The 22,668-nt window shown below is 42.2% G+C and overlaps 1 protein-coding gene and 1 long non-coding RNA gene across 2 annotated transcripts in view; one reads left to right on the forward strand and one right to left on the reverse strand.

The window, feature by feature from the left end:
* The window catches only part of LOC109892603 (connector enhancer of kinase suppressor of ras 2), a 70,892-nt gene that overhangs the window by 13,817 nt on the left and 34,407 nt on the right, over positions 1-22,668 (reverse strand). Inside the window, exons 10-18 of the mRNA XM_031826525.1 lie at positions 15,087-15,220; positions 13,783-13,997; positions 11,500-11,747; positions 11,056-11,090; positions 6,528-6,576; positions 6,364-6,412; positions 5,998-6,170; positions 3,874-3,947; positions 3,256-3,327 (exon numbers count right to left, since the gene is read on the reverse strand). Coding sequence (XP_031682385.1) covers positions 3,256-3,327; positions 3,874-3,947; positions 5,998-6,170; positions 6,364-6,412; positions 6,528-6,576; positions 11,056-11,090; positions 11,500-11,747; positions 13,783-13,997; positions 15,087-15,220 — 1,049 coding nt within the window. The remainder of the gene's footprint in view (positions 1-3,255; positions 3,328-3,873; positions 3,948-5,997; positions 6,171-6,363; positions 6,413-6,527; positions 6,577-11,055; positions 11,091-11,499; positions 11,748-13,782; positions 13,998-15,086; positions 15,221-22,668) is intronic.
* On the forward strand, positions 11,618-16,424 carry LOC116374373 (uncharacterized). The gene is made up of 3 exons (XR_004210241.1): positions 11,618-11,721; positions 14,574-14,713; positions 15,081-16,424. It is a non-coding gene; the product is annotated as an uncharacterized LOC116374373 (long non-coding RNA).

Here is a 22,668-nt window from a genome sequence, read left to right on the forward strand (position 1 = left end):
ATCTCTATGCAGCACTACAGCACCATGCGCATTCGGAAAAGAACACCTCAGCCTCAGAATAATCCCTTCTGGGGGCATGCAGTCATAGAGTCATTATATCCTAATGTAGGCCTATTTGCCTACTAGCCAAATAAAATGCAGAGCATGCATGATGCGTGCAACTCGTCATTCCAACATATTTGAACATTTAATTCATCCTTCATTCAGTTGTCAGTCAGTATGTCATCCATTCTGTCATTTGTCGGAGTTACAATAGGAACTAAATCAAAGAGAATAGAACAGTCTTATCCAATTGTTTATTGAAATCCATGTGTGTATTCAAAATTATCTAAATTCTCCAAAGTTATTTAGTCTATCACTTTAATAATTCAATGTTTAACTTAGGCCTATCCAAAAACAAAAATAGGCCTTCAACTTGTATGCATTGCAATTTAGGCTATCATTTTGGGTACTGGTGTCTTGTGGAATAATTTTAGAATTCTGTGTTTTATAACTTTTTATTTTAGGCTTCCCCCTAAAAAGAGACCCTAGCTCACAGGCTTCTAAATATATTTGAAACAAAATAATTGAAGAAGCCCATGCAGTGGCTGATAGGGAAAACAGATCTGGCAATAAGAATAAGCTATAGATAGTCTTGACCATTTGGGACCTCTTGGCTATTTTGCTCAGGGCCGGTTATAGCCAAGACTTAATCAATATTTTGTTATGTCTCATTTATTGATATGGATATAGCCTCTGCATGATGGGGTTGTGCAATGCAAATGGCTATAACAAGCTTACATACAAAGTGGGATTCACAATACAACAGTCAAAATGCCTAATATAAGGCCTATAGTCCGTGCTCCCAAATACTGGAAAAAGTGTAATTCATTAGGTTACATGATCACCACAGTAGCGCCACACGGCTATAAAAATTAATTATGCAATTATATGCCATTAAATAACACACAGCAGCATGGCATATTTAGATAGTGGAATAGGCCGAGCCTAAATCATATTTACTTTCTATTTTGCAGCTCAGGCGGTTATTCTGGACAAGGCTCTTCTGTATCTTTATAGTATCATTCTCACACAAGTCATTTGCTGAAGGCCCAAGCCTATACTACGCCATCTAGTTGTACTACGTTGTTATTGAATGCCGTTCTAAAACAAGCTCTTGACATTTATTTTGGAAATGAAACCGAAAGCTGCAAAGCAACTCTTACGTCTGGGCTAGAGTTGCTTGATTGACTAGCTACATTCAGTTCATGTCCTTTACAGATGCCACATTCCGGACAAAGGTTTGTATGTATAAAAAAGATCTGTAACCGAGTTAAGGGAGACAAAGTAAGAATTGAACGTGTAAATGTTCATTCATAGTCGTAACATTGGGTTTGTACATTTACAGATCAAATTTAACAGTTTGTTTCATGTTTCACGCATGGCTTTTCTTACGATCCTAACGATATATACATTTAACCTTTTAGCAGCTATCTGGCTCCATAACTGTGCCCCCGCCATCTTTCCTGTCTAATTCGCAGAGGCTGAAACTAGAGATCTGCATATAATGACGAGATGCTCATGTCTCAGCCCTAACAACGGGAGTCTTTGTCCCAAAGGCGGGCGACAAGTTTAGGTCTGCATATTATTCCCATAGAAACGCATTGGTCTTATTTATACTGGACAGATTTTTGTCAAGAGAGCCCTCTCGCTTTGCCTCTTCCTCTGCTGAAACTATATCACTGAAGAAACCACCCGAGCGAGCGAAACAGCACCCCTCTATATGTAGCCATTATGTCTCAGTATTGGTTAACCATGTATCTGATGCTGTCTGGCCAGGAATCATATGACATGCCATATTATTTTGGTCCAAACAGCATCAGATACATGGTCTACCCATACTGAGACAGAGGGTAGACAGACAGAGATTGATGCGTCTTTCTGTCGGCGCATGTCTGGGTCAATATTTAAATATTTTATTTTGACGGGCAAGGAGGTACGGTATGGCGGGTCAGGCCCCTTTAATGCCGGCTCTGTATGTTGCACTATAGTCTATATTTCTTAAGAATATTCATAATTAAAGACCCAGTCCAGTAAAAAAAAACGTTATTTTTCTGTGTTTAATGTATATTGTAACAACCCTGGGTTTATAAGCGCGAATATCGACTCTGCCATTCGAGCATGCTTTTGGGGCACAGTCGATAGCACGCTGGTGCCTGTTTCATTACATTGGTGTCAGAAGTGATCGGATCTTGCATCCACAAACGTGTGTGTGCTTGGCCAGTGAGCGCGTTCCTATAAGATGTTGAGTCGCAAGCTAGCGCGAGGATGTGCTCTTTGAAAGGAGGGAGTTGTGTAACGATCCTGGCTTTATAAGCGAGGATATCCACTGCCGATCGAGCATGCTTTTGGGGCACAGTCGATAGCGCGCTGGACTTCGGGCTAGAAGGTTGAGGGTTCGAGACCTGCTCCCTGCCTGTTTCATTACAATATATATTTCCACACTATGAGGTTGGAATAATACTGTGAAATTATGAAAATGCCATTTTAGTGTAAGAGCTGTTTGAAAAGTTCCTAAACCTCTCTGCCATGTAGTTCCATGTCGTTTTCAGTTTTCCCCTTCCCACTCAGGCCACTCCCAGACAATCCTAGCAAAATTCTTGCTTAAGAAATTGCTATTCTCTAATTTGCTTTTTTGTTTATTCTTGACCATTTTAAGGTACTTAATTGTTACCCAGAAATTATTTGATATTGACATAAAAACGGGCTGCATTGGACCTTTAACAGTCTGCATTGAAGAAAATAATGTATATCGATGGCATGATATGCAATCTCTGAATCCTCTCACATCCTTTCTTTTGTTAGTGCTACTCAATCAATAAAAGGGAATTTGTGATCAACACTGCCACATAATTGCAAAGCAAAGAGCCAGAGATGATAACAAGTGAATCAATCACAACACAAGGGAAAGATGAAACTGTTTCTGATGAACAAAGCAGCAGCTGATGACCCAGAGGGTGCCTTGAAACAAGATACTTCCTGCTCTTTTTCATCTCAGTAGAAAACAAAGAAAAATAACATTTCAGTAGAACACAACTACAGATATCTAAAGTATATTTTCATATTCCTCCTGTTTGAGCGGAGAACAATGCGCTGAAACAGATAATACGCCTTAGAAAATAAGCTGTTCACCTACTGTACATTCTGTTGCAACCAAGAGAGCATTTTATGAAATAAGCACACTAACTAACCCTACCATCATAGCACTGGTCTTACCTGTTCATCTCCTCCAAACAGTCTGTGGCAAAGAAGAAACTCTTGATTTTGGGATGGCAGGCTTTGAAGGCACTGTAACGGAAGCAGAAAAAAGATCCATTTAGTCTGTGTAATGTTGTAGTTCATCTGACGATTAAACATCTCAATTTAGCATAATTCCATTCCATTAGCCTTAGATCCAGACCACGTGGTACAATGCGAGCTTCAGAGCATTTGGTAATGGCCAAATAAGTGTACTGTATATGCAACGTGCTTATCGCCACTGTAGTCTCTGTAATAGGGACATGAGGCCTGGCTGGCACATGCCACAACCTAGCCAGTTGACCCCTCTCTGATCCCTATGTGACCCAATCAGCTTCTCAGGTGGAAACAGACACCTATTACTTCTACTACTTTGTGCCACGGCTATTTAAAGCTCTTATTATGAAAATAAAATAGTCATGCCACGCATCTGTTTCTGTGTTGTCCCTTTGAAGCCAAACAGAAGCACTCGTGCTGGCAATAATGTATGATGCGTTTGTCTTTGTGTTTCATTTAGGCTTTGTGTTTTCTTTTAAATCCTCAGGTTCACTAAAAGTTTGAGAGACAAAATAAAACATGAATCCCAAAAACACGCACTGTTTCCTTCTGCATTCAATCGCTCGATCTATTCGGAACTCAGGTAGGCTGATGAAACCTTCAGCCTTCTCGTCCTAGGGAAGGAGAAGTAAGGGAAATAAGAAGCAATACATTGCCATATGCCTGTAGAGATGACACACCTCATTAAGTATACGAGACACACTGGAATATGCTGTACACTACATGTCACTTCAACATACAGTGCCTTCAGAAAGTTATCACACCCCTTGACATTTCCCACATTCTGTTGTGTTACATCTTGAATTTATTATGGATTAAATTGAGATTTTGTGTCACTGGTGTACAATACCCCATAATGTCAAAGTGGGATTATGTTTTAAGAAATGTTAACAAATAAATTAAAGGCTGAAATGTTGAGTAAATAAGTATTCAACCCTTTTGTTATGGCAAGCCTAAATAAGTTCAGGAGTAAAAATGTGCTTAATAAGTCACATAATAAGTTGCATGAACTCACTCTGTGTGCAATAATAGTGTTTAACATGATTTTTTCATCTCTGTACTCCACACATACAGATAATTGTAAGGTTGATCAGTCAAGCAATGAATTTCAAACACAGATTCAATTACAACGACCAGGGAGGTTCTCCAATGCCTCGCAAAGCAGGGCACCTATTGCTAATAATACAAAAAAGCAGACATTGAATATCCCTTTCAGCATGATGAAGTTATTCATTAGACTTTGGATGGTGTATCAATACCACCAGTCACTACAAAGATACCAACGTCCTTCCTAACTCATAATTTCAACATGAGGCCAATAGTGACTTTAAAACAGTTACAGAGTTCAATGGCTATGATAGGAGAAAACTAAGGATGGCTCAACATTGTAGTTACTCCACAGTACTAATCTAAATTTACAGAGTGAAAAGAAGGAAGCCTGTACAGAATAAAAATATTCCAAAACATGCATCCTGTTTGCACTAAAGGCACTAAAGTAAAAGTGCAGACAATGTGGCAAAGAAATGCACTTTATGCCCTGAATACAAAGCGTTATGTTGGGGACAAATCCAACACAACACATCACTGAGTACCACTCTTCATATGCTCAAGCATGGTGGTGACTATATCATGTTATGGGTATGCTTGTCAAGGACTAGGGAGTTTTTATGATAAAAAGAAGCAGAATAGAGCTAAGCACAGGCAAAATCCTAGAGGAACAACATGTTCACTCTGCTTTCCAACAGACACTGGGAGATAAATTCACCTTTCAGCAGAGCAATAACCTGTAGATAATAGGCAGAATCTACTGCACACCCAAAGATGATTTGAGAAGGTGCTGGAGGCAAAAGGCAAAACTGGAGAAACAGGAAAGAAATCTCTGCACACTTCCAGTCATATGCAAATGTGTTTTAATTAAGCTGAGCTTTCGGTCAGTCGACCTTCATCAGAGCATATCTCCACAAACAATAGTGGGACAAATAAGGCCACACAGTGAGCCAGAGCCAGCGAGCAGGACAATAACCTTAAGCACAAGGCCAAATATACACTGGAGTTGCATACCAAGATGACATTGAATGTTCCTGAGTGGCATAGTTAGGGTTTTGACTTAAATCGGCTTGAAAATCTTTGGTAAGACTTGAAAATGGCTGTCTAGCATTGATCAACAACCAACTTGACAGAGCTTGAACAATTAAAAAAATAATAATGAGCAAATATTGTACAATCCAGGTGTGCAAAGCTCTTAGAGACTTGCCCAGAAAGACTCACAGCTGTAATCGGTGCCAAAGGTGATTTTAACATGTATTGACTCAAGGGTTGTTGACTACTTATGTAAATGAGATATTTATGTATTTAATTTCCAATCAATTTGCTAACATTTCTAAAATCATGTTTTCACTTTGTCATTTTGGGGTATTGTGTGTAAATGGGTAAGGAAACATCCATTTTGAATTCAGGCTGTAACACATCAAAATGTGGAATAAGCCAAGGGGTATGAATATTTTCTGAAGGCACTGTAACTGGTTCAGTATCTGGAATATGGCCTATAGTGTTGCTATATCTGACAAACCTGCAGATCGTGTTGGTAAACAGCAAGCCTGTTGTGGATAAGAGAAAATAAAGTCATGTTTGACAGCTGCATTGTACTGTCAGAGAGCAGCTTACATTCTGGTTGGTGTACCAGTAGAGCGAGGAGTCCTTGAGGATGAACCAGTACTTCTTCCACTTCTGGGTGAAGTAGCCCTTGGCATCCTTCTTCTTCCACAGCCAGCCCTCACAGTCCCCATGGCCCAGGTCCTTACAGGAGATACGCCTGCGGCTAGCGCTAGTCAGAGAACCTGGGTGGAGAGCAGGATATCACAGGAAATTCTTATAGACACATGGACACACTAAACATTCCCTGGATGATACTGTATCCTTAATACTAACATCATTCCAACCCCATCACAAATCCTAATATAAAAGAAAACTATTGACAAAGGTTCACCAAAAGAAACCTCACAGTGAATGGGTTAATCCCTCATGTTTTACCTTTGGTTCTCTTTTTGGTCTTAGTCCTTAAAGACGCATAGTGAAATGACTGCAAGGAGAGGGAAGAAGAGAGGGTTTGATTAGAAGAGGTGTCTAAAGTACAGTACTGTACTCATATTAGGGGAGTAACAGTAGTACTAACTGTTTCATATAATTTGCTTTACCTTCCTCATGGATGAGCCTCCTTGTCTCTCGATGCCAAAACTAGCATACCTGGGGAAAGGGAAGATCAGGTGAGTAAGCATGCAACAAAATGGAGGCTAACCCTCTTTATATGGGGATAAGCTGATCCTGTACTGCTATCAATGTAATGATACTATTCATAAATAAAGGGTAGAATTATAACTTGATCTATCTATGTGAGTAAAATACTAAAGCATATATTCCATTGACATGAGTGCATGAGTTACATACATGAAATATTGATTTGTTTGAGTGTATCTCTTGATAGAATTAGTCCAAAAGAACTTAGTCCCCATTTCAGCATCTTTATCCTCCCCAGGGCTGGCCTGAATTCCCATCTGGACATGGCTCTACTGACAGATGGTACCATGCATGGTACTGGAACATGGACACTGACTGAAGAAATGGATATCACATATCATTCTCAATCTAAGTTTCACTACTTACTTTTGTGATATACTAGATGTAGATTTTCTATTAAGTAATGCAGTATGTGTAGCATGCAGTATGTGTCACGACTTCAGCCGAAGCTGGTGCCTCTCCTTGTTCGGGTGGCGTTCGGCGGTCGGGGAGGTCACAGCTCCACTACGTATGATAACGTAGGAGGGTTATGAGGAGAGAATTAGTCTCTTTCTGATCGATTCTCCTGATTTCCCTGTGGTGTTGGAGCTTCCCTCGTTGGCCTATCATGACCCCACTATTTCGTGGGAACAGGGGGCACTTAAGGGATGGTCACGTCAGTGCTCAGGGAAGTGTGTAGGTGTTTCCATAGGTGCAACTACGGTGGAGTCCAAACCAGGTCTCCACCATGCACATCCCCCCTGAATATGCCGATTTGGCTCTCGCCTTCTGTAAGAAGAAGGCGACTCAACTACCACCTCATCGACGGGGGGGATTGTGCTATAAATCTCCTGGTAGACGCAGCACTTCTCAGGAGTCACGTGTATCCTCTGTCACAGGAATAGACGGGGGCTATGGAAACATATGTCTCCGAATCTCTGGGACAGGGATACATTCGGCCTTCCACTTCACCTTGTGAAGAAGGATGGAGGTTTACGCCCGTGTATTGACTATCGAGGTATAAATCAGATCACGGTGAAGTATAGTTACCCGCTGCCTCTCATAGCCAGTATGACAGAGTCATTGCACAGGGCGCGCTTCTTCACAAAATTGGATCTCAGGAGCGCTTACAACCTGGTGCGTATCCGGGAGGGGGAAGAGTGGAAGACGGCATTTAGTACCACCTCTGGGCACTATGAGTACCTTGTCATGCCGTATATGTTGATGAATGCTCCATCAGTCTTCCAATCCTTTGTAGATGAGATTTTCAGGGACCTGCAGGGTGTAGTGGTGTATATAGATGACATTCTAATACACTCCGCTACTCGCGCCGAGCATATGTCCCTGGTGCGCAAGGTGTTTGGTCGACTGTTGGAGCATGCCCTGTATGTCAAGGCTGAGAAATGTCCGTTCTTCCAGCAGTCCGTCTCCTTCCTAGGGTACCGCCTGTCCGCAACAGGGGTGGAGATGGAAAATGACCAACCACGGTAAAGGAGGTGTAGCGGTTCTTAGGGTTTGCCAACTACTACCGGAGGTTTATCCGGGGCTTTGGTCAGGTAGCGGCTCCCTTAGGACAGGGCTTTATGTCACCTGAAGGCTCTGTTTATTTCGGCTCCCGTGCTGGCTCATCCTGATCCCTCTTTGGCATTTATAGTAGAGGTGGACTCATCCGAGGCAGGGATAGGAGCTGTGCTGTCTCAGCGCTCGGGTACGCCACCAAAGCACCGCCCCTGTACTTTCTTTTCGAAGAAGCTCAGCCCGGCGGAGTGAAACGGATCGGGAGCGGTTGGCTGTTGTCAAGGCTCTGAAGGCGTGGAGGCATTGGCTTGATTTTCTAAGTCCTACCGTCTCCTTCCTTTGCCCGGTCTCCCTACGGCTCTACAGACTGTGGAGGCCCTGTTCACCCACGTCTTCCGGCACTACGGGGTGCCTGAGGATATAGTTTCTGATCGGGGTCCCCAGTTCACGTCTAGGGTCTGGAGGGCGTTTATGGAATTTCTGGGGGTCTCGGTCAGCCTCACCTCAGGTTTTCACCCCCGAGAGTAACGGGCACGTGGAGAGAGTTAACCAGGATGTGGGTAGGTTTCTGCGGTCTTATTGCCAGGACCGGCCGGGGGAGTGGTTGGCTTTCATCCCCTGGGCAGAGATGGCCCAAAACTCCCTCCGTCACTCCTCCACTAACCGATCTCCTTTTCAGTGTGTACTAGGTTATCAGCTGGTTCTGGCACCGTGGCATCAGAGCCAGATCGAAGCACCTGCGGTGGACATATGGTTTCGGCGCTCGGAGGAAACATGGGACGCTGCCCAGGTGCATCTACAAAGGGCCATCAGATGGCAGAAGGCGAGCGCCGACCGCCACCTCAGTGAGGCCCCGGTGCACCGGGTCTGGCTCTCGACCCGAAACCTACCCCTTCACCTGCCCTGCCGGAAGCTGAGTCCGAAGTTTGTGGGGCCATTTATAGTTCTGAGGAGACTGAACAAGGTTTATTATAGGTTACAGCTCCCCCTGATTACCGTATTAACCCCTCGTTCCATGTGTTCCTCCGCCCCCTCTGGACATCGAGGGGGCCCTGGCGTATACTGTGCAAGGCATCATGAACTCAAGGTGTCGGGTGAGGGGCCTTCAGTACCTCGTGGAGTGGGAGGGGTACAGTCCGGAGAAGAGATGCTGGGTGCCGGTGGAGGACATCCTGGACCCTTCCTTACTGCAGGAATTTCACCATCTCCACCTGGATCGACCTGCGCCTCGTCCTCCGGGTTGTCCCCGAGGCCGTTGTTGGCGCGCTGCTGGAGCTGCGCATCAAGGAGGGGGTACTGTCACGACTTCCGCCGAAGTTGGTGCCTCTCCTTGTTTGGGCGGCGTTCGGCGGTCGACATCACCGGCTTTCTAGTCTCCACCGATCTACATTTATTTTTCCTTTTGTTTGGTCTTGATTGTACACACCTGGTTTCCATTACGTTATAATTTATTCCCTATTTAACCCTCTGGTTCAATCCTGGTTTTGTGCGTGTTTATTGTTGTCAAGTTGTCTCGTTTATGTGCTCTGGAATTTTGTTCTCCTTGATGGAAGATTGTTTTTTGAGTAAAGTTACGATTATTACTCATCTCTGTGTCCTGCGCCTGACTCTGCCTTACCCACATCACCTAGACTATTGACAGGATGTGTGTAGTGTGTTTGATTTATATGATTATGGAGCTTTTCTTTGTTTGCTTTTGAGGAAACTAATAGGCTCTTTTTTTGGTGCATCGTTGAGTAGTATGAGTTTGTACATTTTTCCATCATACTGACACCTTGGTTTTAACATAATTACTCTAACACTGAGTAGGGCCTTCACCTATCCAGAAACTCTGTGTAAAACTGGGTGCTGCTGCATCCATTCTACCAATGAGAATGATCTAAAGCTTGATACATTTAGAAAAATAATGTATTGCCTCCAGCAAGTGAAAGAAGCAACCTAAACCACGGAGCAAGTGGCAGGAAATCAGGTTCAGCAAGTCTCTGTCTCAGTAGAACTCAGCACGACGCAACATAAACCACTTAGGGGATGCGCTACTCATGCTGGCTATCTATGATGACCTTATTAGCTCTCATCACTGTAACAATGGCTGAGAGGAATTCTCTACTGCCAGACCCCCATTTTATACCTACATGGTTGGAGCACCCACTGAACACTGACTATAGGTAAGGTGTTGAATTGTAGCATAAATTGAAACAAAGCAGTGTTTTATTTTTAAATAGAACCAGGAAATAAGATTTAGGTCAATGAAAGGTAGAGGAAATATGTTCTGCTTGGCAACCCTCATGATTTATGTTAAAATCTCCTTCTCTTGAGGCCTATTGGCCAATTCCATAGCTTTTGTATAATTTCTGCCAGTAGTTTTGCAAGTAGTGCTCATGAGCCGTAACTGGTCCCCAAAAATGTTACACAATTATGTAGTACATCATCCGTTTCGTATGATATGTTTCATCCCAAAATTTTAAGCAATTCGTATGATATGTTACAAATTCTAATTCGTACAATATGTTAGGAATTTGTAAGTGCGTGAGTTCCCAGACTGCATCTTTAAGTTAATACATTGTAACAACACACTGAAGGTAAAGTCCTCTCTATTAGAATAATTAATATGATGGTATGCAGGATAATGGAAATTTACTTCACTCACAAGAAGCAGAAGTGGGTAACTAATACAAAGCATTCACAAGATAAATGATCTATCAATTACATTTTGATAGGTTCTGAAAAGCTCTCAATTTACTTCAGAGGAAATAATACCAATTCATTTCAAATTAGCACAATTTGCCTCCATAGCTTAAGCAAAAAAACTCCCACACATCAATTTCTGAATCCGCAAATAAATCCATGCTCCTCACAAAACCATGGCAATATTCTCTGGCCATTGAGTTGGCCTGTCCTGTTGATCCCCATGGAGAAGAAATGCTCACTCACCTGTCAGTGTCAGCTCTCAGTGTGTCTCCAGCTCTCTGTGGAAAGGTAAAGAGCAGATTAGCGCATCACAGAAAGAGAGAGAGAGAGAGATCACAGCGCACTGTTATCTCAGAGCGTGGCTTTTGTTTCCTGTTGTGACCAGGCAGGCAGATCAGTAGATCTGGGGAAGGTAGAGTCCCTGGGCCCAGGTAGAAACCATGGGGTGTCTGGGGTTGTGGAAATAGAGGTGGTATGGGTGGCACTCTTCTGAGTCACTTTTTATTTAATATTGATTGTGACCTCAAAAAAGCTTAAACCACAGAAAAAAGGCACTGCTCTGTGACACAAATAGGTTGAATCTGTATTGTCAGACCATTATGCCACTATGTCTGAGTGTTAAGCTATAATATCCTTCTTGAACTGGTGCAGATGGATAAAATATAAATAGTAGCTGTGCAGACTCACGTGGTACATTGGCACAGTGTTGCTCTCAGGCAGTGAGAAGGGCAGGCCTTCTGGTGGTCCTGAGTCCAGTCTGACAGGCGGGGCCAGCAAGGATGGGCTGATGGGATAGCTGGGGCTGCTGGGGTTGTGGCTCTTCTTGCGGGTACGCCGCCCAGTGTCCCGCTTGCATTCCCTGGACACGTCCGGCTCCTCCTGGATTACTAGGATCTTATCGTCATTCAGGTAACGTAGCAGGGAGTTGTCTGAGTCTAGCAGAGGTCAGGGAGGGAGGGAAAGAGGGGAGCAAGGTTGTGTCATTTGGAAGCCTAGAGAGGTAATTATTTGTTCATTAGGAGGCCCAGAGTGCCTATCACATTAAATGCTTGATGGCAAAACAACCTCTTACCAAGGGTTTAGTGAAACAACATTTGGAATGGAAAAGAAAGTCAAAGTGAGAGCAGTATGAGGTAATGTTTCCCAGTCTCACAGACCAGCATGTTTCCACAGAAACCAACCTCTGTTACGTGACCTTCTATCAGTGAGGGCAAGCCCCAACAGTGTGTGGTTTCAGAGCAGAGGGAGGCAGATATGTTTTTGCACTCGCTATTTATAACACAAGTCATGGGAGTGAGATGCTATCACTACAGCCCGCTCAACATGACTGCTGTAAATAGTCTCACGAAGCTACACTGAAATCAGCCAAGTGCAAAACAAAGATTAGGTTTTCAACTTAATTAATGCCTGACATGAAGATGTTATCTATATTTAACTGATTGAATCTCCTTTTTTTAAATAGAATTGGTTGAGCTTCTTGTGATAGCTTCATCTTTATACAGTGCAGTTTGAAAAGAGTTCTAAATGCACAATCATGTTTCTGTCAAGATTCAGTGGTAATGTCAAAAGAAACCAGTGTATGTGTGGCAGTTCCAGTGAAATGAATGAAAGAAGCAGGCGATTTAGTTATGTGTTGTTGAAAGTGGGGACGGTGATTGGTCCTCATTAGGCGTCTGTACATTGCAGACGCAGTGAAGCCAAAACTATTTCCTTCTCTAAGTCAAAGCATTTAAGGCGGGGACTGGGGAGACTACCTGAACTGAAGGACCCACCTCTGCTACCTCTCTTGTACATATTTGTCTCCTTTGTCTCTGCCATCCAGTTGTAATCCGTTGGCATGGAAACTGGCCTGAGGTCACCTGGAAAGAAGTCCAAGTAGCATGTCAGCTAAGGTGTGAGTGGAGAGAGAGCTAGGAGTTGAGGGAAGATGGGGACGGGGGGGGCTGTCTCACAGAGGGATTGGAGAGGGTTGTAGAGAGAGATGGTGAGAGAGGAGTGGCTGTGCGTGGGTGGATGTCTGCATGACAGAGGTCAAAGTGCAGGCAGGGCAGTAAGGGGTATAAGAGAAGTAGGTTATAGCATGGGAATCCAGTTGAAAATAATTCATCTTTAGAGTGAAGGGAAAACGGTAGGCTTGTTGCACGTGTGTGAATGTGTGAGCAAGAGAGACTGTGATGGAGCCATGTCATGGCACCTAGTGCCTCCACAGACTGGGATGAGCAGAGCGTACCCTGCCTGGAGCCATTATGAGCTTGGAAGCAATCCACCCTCACTTCCCTGGCAGGCTGTTAACATGAAAAACACTCCGTCTGGCAGAGCCAAAGGGATTTATCCCTGCACCACTACACACTGTACAATACACAACAAACTGAGCCTCAACAGAGCCTCAACAGATCCTCAACAGCCAGGAGGGGGCTGAAACAATGCATCGCCTTCTCTCTGTCAGATGGACGGATAGAATACTGTACATTATCAACGGCTTTCAAAGACCTCCTTTCCTTGTCTCAGTGTTGGCAGACAGTGTCACTCACTAAAGATTCCGGAGTCATGCCATGCAGTAATGTGAATGAGCTCATTATGTGAAGTGCAGACAGAGGTGGCATGTAGAATATTCATCATGCTGCTGGCCATCCTACAGCTGCAGTGCTGCTGATGATGAAGGGGCAATGACAGGGGAAGGGGATGTCTGACTGTGGGGGTGGGGCTGGACTGTAAAAGGGAGAGGTTTATGTGAAACATAAATACGCTGGGGTGCATAATAATAAGCTCTTCTATGCATAGCAATTGCCAATTACTGTACATTCTCCACGTGCCATTCACATGATAATGCACTTAAATGAAGGCAGGAGAGGGGAGCTACCCACCTCGCCTGGCATTCCACCCTTCAATGCTCCTCTAATGTTAAACTACCGCCCAGATTGAAAAGGCTGATTGGTTGGTAGTACTACATATCTGGGCTGGTTAACTCACCATGGGTGGGTGTCCTGTCCCTCCGCCTGACCCCTGTGGAGCGGCCCCTGGTCTCGTACTCCTGCCCCAGGGCCAGACAGTCCTCCTCCACCAATGTGAAGTACTTGCCCCCATCATGGTCCAGGTAGAAGCTGGGAGACTCCGAGCCTTTCATACCCATCTTCTCCAGACTGTATTTGTTGATGTCATCACAGGACATAATACCTATCTCGTCTCTGTGATTGACAGGTATGGTTATGGAGAAGATCAGTCAGGTGCTAAAGGACTAAAAAATCAAGTGAACATAAGCTGTACAGTTGAAGTCGGAAGTTTACATACACCTTAGCCAAATACATTTAAACAAATACATTTATATTTTTCCACAATTCCTGACATTTAATCCTAGTAAAAATTCCCTGTCTTAGGTCAGTTAGGATCACCACTTTATTTTAAGAATGTGAAATGTCAGAATAATAGTAGAGAGAATGATTTATTTCAGCTTTTATTTCTTTCATCACATTCCCAGTGGGTCAATTAGTATTTGGTAACATTGCCTTTAAATTGTTTAACTTGGGTCAAATGTTTTGGGTAGCCTTCCAGAAGCTTCCCACAATAAGTTGAGTGAATTTTGGCCCATTCCTCCTGACAGAGCTGATGTAACTGAGTCAGGTATTGCTATTGTTCTGGAATTGATTTGCACTTTTCGCACCAAAGTACTTAATCTCTAGGAGACAGAACGCGTCTCCTTCCTAAGCGGTATGACGGCTGCATGGTCCCATGGTGTTTATACTTGTGTACTATTGTTTCTACAGATGAACGTGGTACTTTCAGGCATTTGGAAATTGCTCCCAAGGATGAACCAAACTTGTAGAGGTCTACTATTTTTTTCTGAGGTCTTGGCTGATTTCTTTTGATTTTCCCATGATGTCAAGCAGGGGCATTGAGTTTGAAGGTAGGTCTTGAAATGCATCCACAGGTACACCTCCAATTGACAAAAATTATGTCAATTAGCCTATCAGAAGCTTCTAAAGCAATGACATCATTTTCATTGAATTTTCCAAAGCTGTTTAAAGGTACAGTCAACTTAGAGTGAATGTAAACTTCTGGCCCACTGACATTGTGATACAAATAATCCGTCTGTAAACAATTGTTGGAAAAGTTACTTGTGTCATGCACAAAGTAGATGTCCTAACCGACTTGCCAAAACTATAGTTTGTTTTAACAAGAAATTTGTGGAGTGGTTGAAAATTGAGTTTTAATGACTACAACCTAAGTGTATGTAAACTTCCGACTTCAACTGTATGTATGGGGTTTTCTAGGCTCACCTGTGTCCATAAAGGCCAGAGACTGGGGACAAGATGAAGACGTCATGGCCACTGTCCAGCGTAGAGGACATCCCCATGGTCCCCATGCTGTTGGGCGGGGTGTTGGAGTCACTGTTGGGACTGGTGGGGATGGGCTGTAGGGACAAGGGTGGAGTCATGTAGACAGCAGGACTGTAATAGTATGAGACAATTTCCTAAATGTAATCATTTTTCATTCATGGCATCGTATGTCAAGATTCATGAGTAAAATCCTATAGAATTGCATACTCCATGTTTGAGCTAATAGAGGATTGTGGTGCAATGTCCCACAGTTCACTTAGTTTACTTAACACAGTGGCACATAATAAACACTATGCTAGTGAAAAGGATAGGATGCTTTGTTGAATGAAGTTATTGAGACAAGGAGAGGATGTGAAGTGGCTCTTATTAACAACAGCAATCTCGTCCATAGCATCCAAGAAATTCTTGAGAGAGGTCTGTTGGAAACTATGGAGGGGATAGCAACAAGACCCCTAGCAACAAGGGATTATGTGATAACGACTATACATCATTAATGTCAAGATGTGTCAAGTGTGGTGAGCATGAGCCATCTCGCCCCAGGAGATGCACTATGAAGTGTAACCTACTGTGATGACTAAACCCTTTGACCAACAACATCTGATTGGTAAAGGTCCTGTGACCATCACCTTCCGATGTGAACAACTACACTTTCATATATTTTCCTTTTCCTCTTTTGAGTCTACTTCTAAGATGAATCAAATCAATTGTAATTTGTCACATGCGCTGAATACAACAGGTGTAGAACTTACTGTGAAATTCTTAGTTACAAGCCCTTAACCAACAATACAGTTCAAGAGACATGCGCGGACAGCATGTCATGACACTTTTTGTTTTTTTGTGTAACAGATGTTTCTTTCCATTCACCACTGTTTGGAGGCTGTAAATACACTACATGGCCAAAAAGATGTGGACACCTGCTCATATGTCACGCCCTGGCCTTAGTTATCTTTGTTTTCTTTATTATTTTGGTTAGGTCAGGGTGTGACATGGGGGATTTATGTGTTTTGTCTGGTCTAGGGTTTTTTGTATGTTTATGGGGCTGTTCCCTTTCTAGGTAGTTGGTATGTCTATGGTTGCCTAGATTGGTTCTCAATTAGAGGCAGCTGTCTATCATTGTCTCTGATTGGGAACCATATTTAGGTAGCCATATTCTGTGGGTACTTTGTGGGTGGTTGTCTTCTGTTTTTGTGTCATTGCACCAGATAGGACTGTTTCGGTTTTCACATTTGTTGTTTTGTAGTGTTCTCGTGTATGGTCTTTATTAAACATGTTGAACTCTAACCACGCTGCATTTTGGTCCTCCTCTCCTTCAGCGGAAGAAAACTATTACATCATAAAACATCTCAATCCAAAATCATGTGCATTAACATGGTCGGGCACTGATGTTGGGCGATTAGGCCTGGCTCGCAGTCGGCGTTCCAATTCACCCCTAAGGTGTTCGATGGGGTTGAGGTCTGGGTTCTGTGCAGACCAGTGAAGTTATTCCACACCGATCTCAACAAACCATTTGTGTATGGACCTGGCTTTGTCATGCTGAAACAGAAAAGGGCCATCCCCAAACTGTTGACACAAAGTTGGAAGCACAGAATAGTCTAGAATGTCATTGTATGCTGTAGCATTAAGATTTCCCTTCACTGGAACTAAGGGGCCTAGCCCGAACCATGAAAAACAGCCCCAGACCATTATTCCTCCTCAACCAAACTTTACAGTTGGCACTATGCATTCGGGCAGGTAGAGTTCTCCTGGCATCCGTCAAACCCGGGTTCGTCCATTGAACTGCCAGACGGTGATGCATGATCCATCACCCCAGAGAACGTGTTTCCACTGCTCCAGAGTCCGATGGCAGTGAGCTTTACACCACTCCAGTCGACACTTGGCATTGCGCATAGTAATATTAGGCTTGTGTGCGGCTGCTTTCAGAGGCAGTTTGAAACTTGGTAGTGAGCAGTGGTGTAAATTACTGAAGTAAAAATACTTTAAAATACTACTTAAGTAGTTTTTGAGCTATCTCTTTACTATTTATATTTTTGACAACTTTTACTAGATGAAGGAACATTGCTGTGGGGACTTGCTTCCATTCAGCCACGAGCATTAGTGAGGTCGGGCACTGATGTTGGGTGATCAGGTCTGGCGAGCTTAACGCAATTCCTTAAGAAACAAATGTACTTTTTACTCCATACATTTTCCCTGACACCAAAAAGTACTTGTTATATTTCAAATGCTTCGCATGACAGGAAAATGGTCCAATTCACACAATTATCAAGAGAACATCCCTAGTCATTCCTACTGCCTCTGATCTGGTGGACTCACTAAACAAAAACGTGTTGGAGTGTGCCCGTCTATCCACAAATAAAAAAATACAAGAAAATGGTGCCCTCTGCTTTGCTTAATATAAAGAATGTGAAATGATTTAAACTTTTACTTTTGATACTTTAGTATATTTTAGCAATTACATTTACTTTTGATACTTAAGTATATTTAAAACCAATTACTTTTAGACTTTTACTCAAGTAGTATTTTGCTGGGTGACTATCACTTTTACTTGAGTCATTTTCTATTAAGGTATCTTTAGTTTTATAATAATTGGATACTTTTTCCACCACTGGTAGTGAGTGTTGCAACCGAGGACCGATGATATTTACGTGCTACGCACTTCAGCACTCGACGGTCCCGTTCTGTGAGCTTGTGTGGCCTACCACTTTGCAGCTGAGCCGTTGTTGCTTCTAGACGTTTCCACTTCACAATAACAGCACTGTTGACCGGGGCAGCTATAGCAGGACAGAAATTTGATGGACATGTTGGAAAGGTGGCATCCTATGACAGTGCCAGGTTGAAAGTCAATGAGCTCTTCAGTAAAGGCCATTTTACTGACAATGTTTGTCTATGGAAATTGCATGGCTGTGTGCTTGATTTTATATACATGTCAGCAACGGGTGTGGCTGAAATATTCAATCCACTAATTTCAAGGCGTGTCCACATACTTTTGGCCATGTAGTGTATGTTGCGAGTGAATTAACATGCACGGGTAGCCTAGTAAAGGAGCCCTTTGAAGTGATTTTTTTTACAATTAGATGAAAACCTATGCCACAATAAAAGATAATAGATTTTAAAAGTTAAATGACAAATCTTTATGACTAAGCCCATAAAATGGAGGCTTCAGAACATCTAGAGCTCACTCCTTCTACAGGACTTCTGTAATTAATAATAAATACCGTTCTACAAGAAAATCAAAATAGAATCCATTTTATGTTCTTCTTCATTATTAATACATTTCTACAAGAAAAGTAAAAAAGATGGCAGAAATGTGTTGGCTCAGTGCTGTCAAAAGAAAATACCCCAACTGTTAAGATTGTTCATGTCTCTCAGACCAAAGGAAGATAAAACAAAAATAATTTAATATGAAGTAGTGGGTTAGGAATGGGTCAATAAACAAAACAAGAGATAAAAAGACACTACCGTACAAAATAATGATTAAAGCTGGTAGTCCTCTCACTATGTCTGTGTCCTATCAGTCTGACCACGGCAGCTGAGGGTTCTCCTGTATATTAGGGGTTCTCAAACTTTTTCACTCAGGCCCCCCTTCCAGCATTGGGGAACATCCCGCGCCCATCCTGCATGTGTGCGCCATGTCTATTTCTATGGGCACAAGCATTGTTTACACCCCTCTTGTTGGTGGAGAAAATCTTGCATTCTATAAATTTTGCCATGTCTAATGTGTATTTGTGTGATATTTTCATTTCAATTGTTATTTTAACCCTTATTTAACCAGGTAAGTTGACTGAGAACACATTTTCATTTACAGCAACAACCTGAAGAATAGTTACAGGGGAGAGGAGGGGGGATGAATGAGCCAATTGGAAGCTTGACTCAAATATTTGAGTGACTAAAACATTAGAGCAAGTTCTATGTGCTAAAAAATCTAGCTAAAAAACATTAGCTGACATGGGTTAGGTGACCTGGAAATTTCTGACAAGTTATAAATAGCTCTCTAAGGTATGCAATGGCTGACATGACAAGAGGAAAACTGATGATGCACTACCCAATTTCGAAATTGTACCTTGTGCATTCTACTACTACAACTTTCAAGAGTAAGTTGAAAGCCAGACTGAGTTCCGACCCCTCACGCCCCACAGTTTGGGAACCACTGCTGTATACTGGATGAACAGATGGCTAGGTTCAATCTTCATTGACTTATTCACTATGGGAAACACTGTGTGCTTGATAGGAGTTCACTGAAGACTCATTTCAAATTCATCTCACATTACATTTGTCCTCTACTACCTGGATTTTCCACATGCTTCTCTGTCATCATATGATTCGTAAAGAGTTGATTTAATAATAGAACATGCCTACCCTTTCTCCAAGCAGTGTTGAGCTGACGTGGTTTGACTCTTTCTGACTGAAACATCCATCATAAACAGTCCTGGGAGACAAAGTCACCCTAACAGTGTTCGTACCACATGTCAATGGCTCCTACAGCCACCCGACATGCTGTCATTTAACTCTGAGGTGCTTCATTAACCAAACAGTGTTTGTGGCTGATTGGTTACCTTTGTGTGTATTTGTTTGTGTTACCTGTAAGACAACAATGCCTGATTCCTCACGAAACTAGAACAAAAAATGACCATGAATTGTGGGAATTTCCAGAAATGTTATCCATAGAAGGGTCCTTTGGAGGAAGGATTGTTTCTTTAAGAATAATTGAGAAATAATTAATTGAAGTTGGATTAATTGAAGACTACATAATATTTCATCTGTAGATGCTGGGTCGTTCCACAAAATGAGTGCCTTTTGCTTCCTTTGATATTTTAAGTAGAAATGGTGCCCCAATATTGAATTTTAAAAGAGAGTTATATTCAATTGAAGTGCCTTTTAATATAGACCACATGGAGAATTTTTATATGAATAAAGAAATGTCCCTCCATACACACTTTGTCCAGGAAGATTTTAACCCACTTAAAGGGGAAGTTTACCTAAAATAAAAACAATCCCAAGTGATTCCATACATTAGGTGGAGTTTGTCTTCTCCTCCTCTCTTTCCCTGCAGTCTAGAACTAGAAAGCTGAAAAAATGGGTCACGTGACTCGTGATGTGTCTTTGTGCACTGCTAGCTCTGCTCAATTATCAGTCAAAGAGTGATTGAGAAAACCTTGAATTGTGGACAAATTCTTTGTTTTATTGAAAGTGTACAGCCAAATGAGCAATTTTTTGAGTAAGGAACTTTTCCACCCAAAACAATTGCAAATATTTTATATAATTATGTTATGTGACTGCAACAACAGTGGAGATGGGTAAAAACCGCGGAGATGGGTAACACCTGTGCATGTGCGCTCTCCTGGGGCAAACTCTGTGACGTATATGCCCTTATTTGGAGTTTGACATCACAGATCAAATCAAATCAAACCTTATTTGTCACATGCACCCTGAATACAGCGTGTAGACCTTACCGTGAAATGCTTACTTACAAAGCCCTTAACCAACAGTGCAGTTCAAGAAAGAGTTAAGAAAATATTTACCAAATGAACTAAAGTAAAAAATAAAATAAAAAGTAACACAATAAAATAACAGTAGCGAGGCTATATATAGGGGGTACCGGTACCGAGTAAATGTGTGGGTGTTCAGGTTAGTCGAGGTCATTTGTACATGTAGGTAGGGGTGAAGTGACGATGCATAGATAATAAACAGCGAGTAGCAGTAGTGTAAAAAACTAATGGGGAGGGGGGTGTCAATGTAAATAATCCGGTGACCATTTGGTTAATTATTCAGCAGTCTTATGGCTTGGGGGTAGAAGCTGTTAAGGAGCCTTTTGGTCCTAGACTTGGCGCTCCGCTACCACTTGTCATGCGGTAGCAGAGAAAACAGACTATGACTTTTTTGGGGGCTTTCCTCTGACACCGCCTAGTATATAGGTCCTGGATGGCAGGAAGCTTAGCCCCAGTGATGTACTGGGCCGTACTCACTACCCTTTGTAGCGCCTTACTGAGCAGTTACCATAACTAGCGGTGATGCAACCAGTCAGGATGATCTCGATGATGCAGCTGTATAACTTTCTGAGGATCTGGGGACCCATACCTAATCTTTTCAGTCTCCTAAGGGGGAAAAGGTGTTGTCGTGCCCTCTTCACAACTGTCTTAGTGTGCTTGGATGATAGTTTGTTGGTGATGTGAACACCAAGGAACTTGAAACTAATGCTTACAAATCGGATCATAACTCTAAAAGTAGCAAAGATTCTACTCTGGAACTTTGATATGCTCATAAAGTATATTATGTTCAACAATATATTGAAAAATGAGCCAAATCAAAAATGCTATACTTTCAGTGCCTTCAGAAAGTATTCATACCTCTTGGCTTATTCCACATTTTGTTGTGTTACAGCCTAAATTCAAAGTGGATACAATTTATATTTTTTCTCACCCATCTACACTCAACACCCCAAAATGACAAAGTGAAAACATGTTTTTAGATTTTTTACAAATCTATTGAAAATGAAATACAGATTGACACCCCTGAGTCAATACATTTTAGAATCACCTTTGGCAGTGATTACAGCTGGGAGTCTTTCTGGTTAAGTCTCTAAGAGCTTTGCACATCTGGATTGTACAATATTTGCACATTATTCTTAAAATAATACTTCAAACTCTCTTAAGTTCATTGCTAGACAGCCATTATAACGTCTTTTCAAGATTTCCAAGCCGATTTAAGTCAAAACTGTAACTAGGCCACTCAGGAACATTCAATGTTGTCTTGGTAAGCAACTCCAGTGTATATTTGGCCTCTACTGGAAAGCAGACTGAACGAGGTTTTCCTCTAGGATTTTGCCTGCGCTTAGCTCTATTGCATTTCTTTTTATCCCAAAAAACTCCCTAGTCCAATGACAAGCATACCCATAACATGATACAGCCACCACCATGCTTGAAAATATGAAGAGTGGTACTCAGTGATATGTTGTTTTGGATTTGCCTCAAACATTGGATTTGCCCCAAAGCTTTGTATTAAGGACATAACGTTAAGTTCTTTCATAAATTTTTTGCACTTGTAATTTAGTTCCTTGTTGCAAACAGGATGCATGTTTTGGAATATTTGTATTGTGTGCACGCTTTCTTCTTTTCACTCTGTCAATTAGGTTAGGATTGTGAAGTAACTACAATGTTTTTGATCCATCCCAGTGGCGACACGTCATTCAGGGCAGGTGAGCAGTACCACCTGTTTTGAGCCCCACATTTTTTGCGTGTTTTGCATGTTGTTTTGGCATTAATATGTGTCACATATCAGTTTGCAAACAATGTTAAAAAATATATATATATCATTGAGTAAATAAAGCCGTATGCAAACATGGTCTCTTTTTTGTTTACTTGAGTAAGGCAGCTGAAAATGCAGGTGTTTCAAACCCAGCTCAGTGCTTTCTGTGGTGGTGGGGCAAGCCAGCAGAAAATACGTAGCGTTGCGCCGTGATTGGCTCAGTGTTCTGTCACTCATGGGGACACTATGTCACCGCCAAGTCTATGGTTAGACCTCGAAAATT

Source organism: Oncorhynchus kisutch, linkage group LG6 (genome assembly GCF_002021735.2).
Source record: "Oncorhynchus kisutch isolate 150728-3 linkage group LG6, Okis_V2, whole genome shotgun sequence".
NCBI classification, from domain to species: Eukaryota; Metazoa; Chordata; class Actinopteri; order Salmoniformes; family Salmonidae; genus Oncorhynchus; species Oncorhynchus kisutch.